At 47.0% G+C, this 4,783-nt stretch overlaps 1 protein-coding gene across 1 annotated transcript; it reads left to right on the forward strand.

The window, feature by feature from the left end:
- Window positions 1–1,344: 1,344 nt before the first annotated feature.
- LOC115685844 (uncharacterized) lies at window positions 1,345–3,938 on the forward strand. Its single transcript, XM_030610984.2, has 2 exons — window positions 1,345–1,922; window positions 2,080–3,938. Exon 2 carries the CDS (start codon window positions 2,655–2,657, stop codon window positions 3,615–3,617), a length of 963 nt encoding a protein of 320 aa, XP_030466844.2. The 5' UTR covers window positions 1,345–1,922; window positions 2,080–2,654; the 3' UTR covers window positions 3,618–3,938.
- Window positions 3,939–4,783: the final 845 nt, after the last annotated feature.

The following is a 4,783-nucleotide window of genomic DNA, read 5'->3' on the forward strand; positions in this document are numbered from 1 at the left end:
CTAGCTCCTCTCCAATCTTCAAAAGAATATGCCGATTCTTCTTCTGTGATCGCCGCCGTTAATGTTCTGGATGGTGCATAATTATGTACCCAGTTTTTTGTTTTGAGGACGAAGATAGATCGGATTTGGTTCGGGTTTGAGCGTCGAGTGGCAAGTAAGAAGCGTCGTAGGGCAAAAGCTTGGTCGATGAGAAGAGTTGAGATCGCCTTTGGAGAGAATTCTACCGGGGTTCCATTTTTGGATCCCAAAATGAGTAACAAGTGAGCGCGTGTTTTAGGGGATGCGACTACTATCGTAAGTGAGCGAGATCTTGCCACGTGGCAATCTCATCGTGAGGAGATCGGCGAACGGTGTGTCGCGTCATGTCATGAGGACACGGGGCCATGAATCCCACCGTAAAAGATTAGGGATAGACCTTGCTAGGCTTTTCCGAAAGCCGAATCTCTCTAATTTATCCGAAGAAACGGATAATCTAGGATCACGCCACTAATCCAGTTATCTCTTAGACCCTTACGTCGTGAAGTATAGCTGTAATAAATCTATAGGTCTGAGCTTTCATTAGCGAATTCGAAACATTATAACGATGAATAATATATATTTACTTAAATTTTAAAGAGATAACGCTATAAACGTACAGTATCTCCTTCGATAATTACCATATAAGCATGGAGTAAGAGAATCACGCTCTATTGCTTCTAAAAAAGCTTCAAACTCCTCGTCGATAGAAGTATTGAATAATGTTTTTCTCAATTTTTTTTTCGTTGCTACTTTAGGATGATTGCAATTCTTTACGTTCATCATCACCCTTCACCTCGAAGCAAATTAGATATCCGTGGGCTCCACCAAAAATTGCGACAGTTTGACGTGAGATCTCCATATTCAAATCGACCTAAATGGGCGAAAAAACTCCATTAATCTTACGTGGAGAAATTTTCTTTCCTCATTCTCTTTGTTTTATCCTTAAACGGTCGAGGGCCATCGACGATCGCAACTAAGGCGTTCAGTCTCATCTCGATCGAACGATCATCGGGGTGAACGCATCTTCAAGAGCGGCTTAAACCCCTCCCGGGTCGCGCCCTCTCGGAGCACGACTCGGGCGACGGGTCTTAGCCTCATTTAATGACCTCTTTAGGGACTCGATTAATTTAATCTCTAGGTAATCGAAGAGCTACTAAGGGGAATAAAATTAAATCAAGAAATATTCAATTCGAATGAAAAGAGAAAACGAGACAACTACTCTAGCTTCCACGCATGGTGTGCTCATATCAAAATTTTCTGCTTCCCGCACTCCTCCCTCCCTCCCTCTCTCTCTCTCTCTCTCTACAGACCAGTCTCGCTCCACTGGCAGCAGAGGCACTGGGAAAAAAAAAGAAGCTCATCTTTCTCTCTCTACCGCCCTCCCTTTCTCTCTCTAGAAGTTACAGTCCATCAATGCACTACTCCTCCTCTCTCTCTCTCTCTCTCTCTCTCTCTCTAGCATTTAGCTGTGTGCATCCGCTTGTCTCGTAGCTCTCAACCGCGCCGAGATCAGCTCCTCCTCCTCCTCCTCCTCCGCCATTGCCTGCCGCCGCCGACCAGCGCGGCGTCGAATGCGTCGGGCCGCCGCCCGTCCGTTGCGAGCACGGCCGGAGCTCCTCCCCCTCCGGCCAGATTCGGTCGTAATGCGGTCGGTTTGGGCCACCCCCGCGGCCTCCGTCCGGTCCGGTCGATCTCCGTCTCCGGTCGAGCGTTGATGATTTACCTCAAGATCCTCCGGTCCTTTGCGGCTTCTGGAGCTTCGGGGGATCCGCATTCCGGCTGCTTCGCGAGGGTGCGCTCGTCCCCGGGCGGCCGGCGCTGAGCGGCGTTCCTCGGGCGGAGGCTCGCGGGTTTTTGCGGGCTCGGATTTTAGGGTTTGGAAGCGAGAGGTTTTTTTGGATCAGGTAACTTCGCTGCGATCGCCAACATCTCTTCGCTTTTCTTTTTTTTTCGGTTTTGGATCGATTTGGTTGGAAGGGCGTTACTTTCAGCGGGGAGGTCCCCGAATGCATATGGGGTTTAGCGCGACTAAATAAATTTTGTCTTGTTTACTTGCGATAGCGACTTCTGGTTGACCATTCAAAGGCGGGGGAGGAGGTGATTAGACGGCAGTTTCCTCTCCCTGTGATCCATTTGGACGCCGGAAATCGTTGATTAGGGAGGAAAATGCCGGCGAAGTGGTGATGGACTCGTTTCCTCGCGAAAAAGGCGAAGCTTTTGAGATTCTCGTCCAGCAGTTGTTGGTCCATGAGGCCGGGCGTAGTAGCCTCTTTCACAAGGATCGGAAAAAGGGAAAAGTAAATCTGGGCATTGCCATCAGGAGTTGCAACGGCTGAATAAAGCTTTTGCTCTCTCGCCTCCTTCTACACTGAAACACACGCCCCCCCCTTTTCTTCTGCAGTGCCCGTTGGTGCTGCTTGTCATTTGGTTGAAATCTTTTCGGGGTCTGGGATTTGGCAGAAACCAGGCAATGTGGGTGAAGTTTCTGTAAGACGGTTCACTACACAGCTCTTGCAGTGCTCGTTTATTTGTTGGGGTTTATTTGGGGAGTTGAGTTCCCGGCTGTTGAACTGGGATATCGTCGATTCGAATAGAGAGTGGCATTCTGCCGATTTTTTGCCCCACCCGGAGCATCGATGGGGCGTCTCTGGGGTCTCGTGATGCATGTCCTTCTTTTGTGCTTATTCGAGGTTGGGAGTTCGAATGCCCAGTCTACTGTTGGATCCGCGCGAGCTTTGGACGCGCTTCTCCGGGAATATGCCTATGAGGCTTTCGACCGCCCTAGGACGGGCATTTCTTATGACGGAGATGTTCCCTCAAACTTGACGGGGATTAAGGTATCTGCAATGAGGCTCCGGAGCGGCAGCTTGCGAAACAGAGGTGTTGCGGCATACAAGGAGTTTGAAATTCCAACTGGAGTTACTGAGACTCCATATGTCGAGAGGCTGGTTCTTGTGTATCAGAACCTGGGAAATTGGTCTGTGGTGTTTTATCCATTACCTGGTTACACGTATTTATCGCCTGTTCTGGGTCTTCTTGCTTATGACGCGTTTAACTTGTCGGCTACAAATTTGCCGGAGTTGGATATCAGGGCATCTGCTGACCCCATATTGATTCATTTCACAGATGTGAAGTCTCCTCCTTTGGGGTCTGTTGCCAGGTGTGTTTCATTTGATATAAATGGTTCGATCAATTACAGCAATCTGACATTGAGCAATGTATGCTCTACAATGGAGCAGGGCCATTTTTCCATAGTGGTTGAATCTATTGCTCCTTCCCCTGCGCCTGCTGCGCCAATCTCTCCGCCTCCAACATCTGGCGGTGGAGGACCAAGTCCAGGAAAGGCAAGTCATGGAAAGTCCAACACCGTAGTCTGGATAATTGTTGGGTCTGTTGTGGGAGGAATAGCATTGATTGGGCTACTGGGTTTGTTAGTGTTATGGACACAAAAGTTCAAGCAAAGAAAAAATATGCAGCAGATGGAGAAGGCTGCGGAAGCCGGGGAAACTCTGCATATGACTTCGGTTGGTGAAACGAAAGCACCAGCAGCTATGGTCACCAGAACTCAACCCATTCTTGAGAGTGAATATGTGCCCTAACTTCATATATTCTCGCAAGCTTCCACGTTCATGGAGCTGCCGCATTTATTCAAGTTCACTTCCTCTGCCCAGAAAAAAGCTTTTTTTTCCCTGACCGCACCTTCTTTTTGGTGGTGTCTCCCATCTAATCTCTTCATTCATGGTAAGTCCTTGCTGCTAGTGTGGGCAAATTAGGATTTTTGTGTAAATCTGTTTTTTTCACTTGCGAGCATCCATAATTTTGTGATTCGTTGTCGTGTGCATTTAGTGAAAACAGTTAAATTCTAATTGTGTCGAATTTACTTGCCAATTGAGAAGGAATAAAAGGAAATTTTCGCTTTATCCGACTCTTCTGTTCGGCCCCATACTGCTCACTTCTGATTAACAACATGATTCATCAGATTAGTTTGCTACTGTTTTCCGATGGCCTAGACCGGCTTAGCGTCTCTTCAACTGGGGCAAAGTCTTAATGTGCTCTTATGAAACATTGCAATCTAGCATTGTCGTGTCTTCTCATCTCTTTTTCAAGTTTCACCCCGGACCCATGATTGTGCGAACTGTTACTCCTTAGGAGGTTGAGTTTTTCGGTCTCGTGTGAAGAGATGTGTACACAGGTTCTACACAAGAGCAAGCTGTCAGGTCGCCACGGGTAGCGAACCTAACCTCCATGAAAGGGACTGGGGTAAACTTCAAGAACCCCTATTAGTCCACTCGTTTGTGTGGGCATTTGAAAATGGAAAAGCATATTGGACGTGTGAAGTCAGAAAGTCAATTCCTTTTTGCTTCGGCTAGGGTAGCTTTCACTTTCGGCCTTTATTCAGACATTATTCAAAGCAAAATGGTGTGATGGAGAATCCTCTTAATTAGATATGACTTTGGCCACTATGTCCAAAAACATGCTGCTCATCACTCCTTTCTGTGTTGGACTAGCCTGCTTTTTCTCCTGTCTCCATCCTTTAACAACTCGGAATCAGAATGTCGAGTCGAGGCTTTTTTGTGCTATGATTGACTGGTGGATGATGGTACCATTCCAGGTGGAAAATGAACTCACTAATATTTTGACTTATCTGAGATTATGGGCAATTACATAATAAAATGGCTCAAAGATACTTAAAAAACGATTTGACGAAGTACTTTTGTTCGAGTACGATGGGATGCCGGTACTTTTCCATAATTCCTGAAAAAAA

This window comes from Syzygium oleosum, unplaced genomic scaffold (genome assembly GCF_021117445.2).
Source record: "Syzygium oleosum isolate NSW1041296 unplaced genomic scaffold, Sole_v2.1 Sole_v2.10, whole genome shotgun sequence".
Classification (NCBI taxonomy): Eukaryota; Viridiplantae; Streptophyta; class Magnoliopsida; order Myrtales; family Myrtaceae; genus Syzygium; species Syzygium oleosum.

Coding starts and splice junctions, on each gene's coding strand:
- LOC115685844 (XM_030610984.2), top strand. CDS start 2,655: ATGGGGCGTCTCTGGGGTCTCGTGATGCATGTCCTTCTTTTGTGCTTA.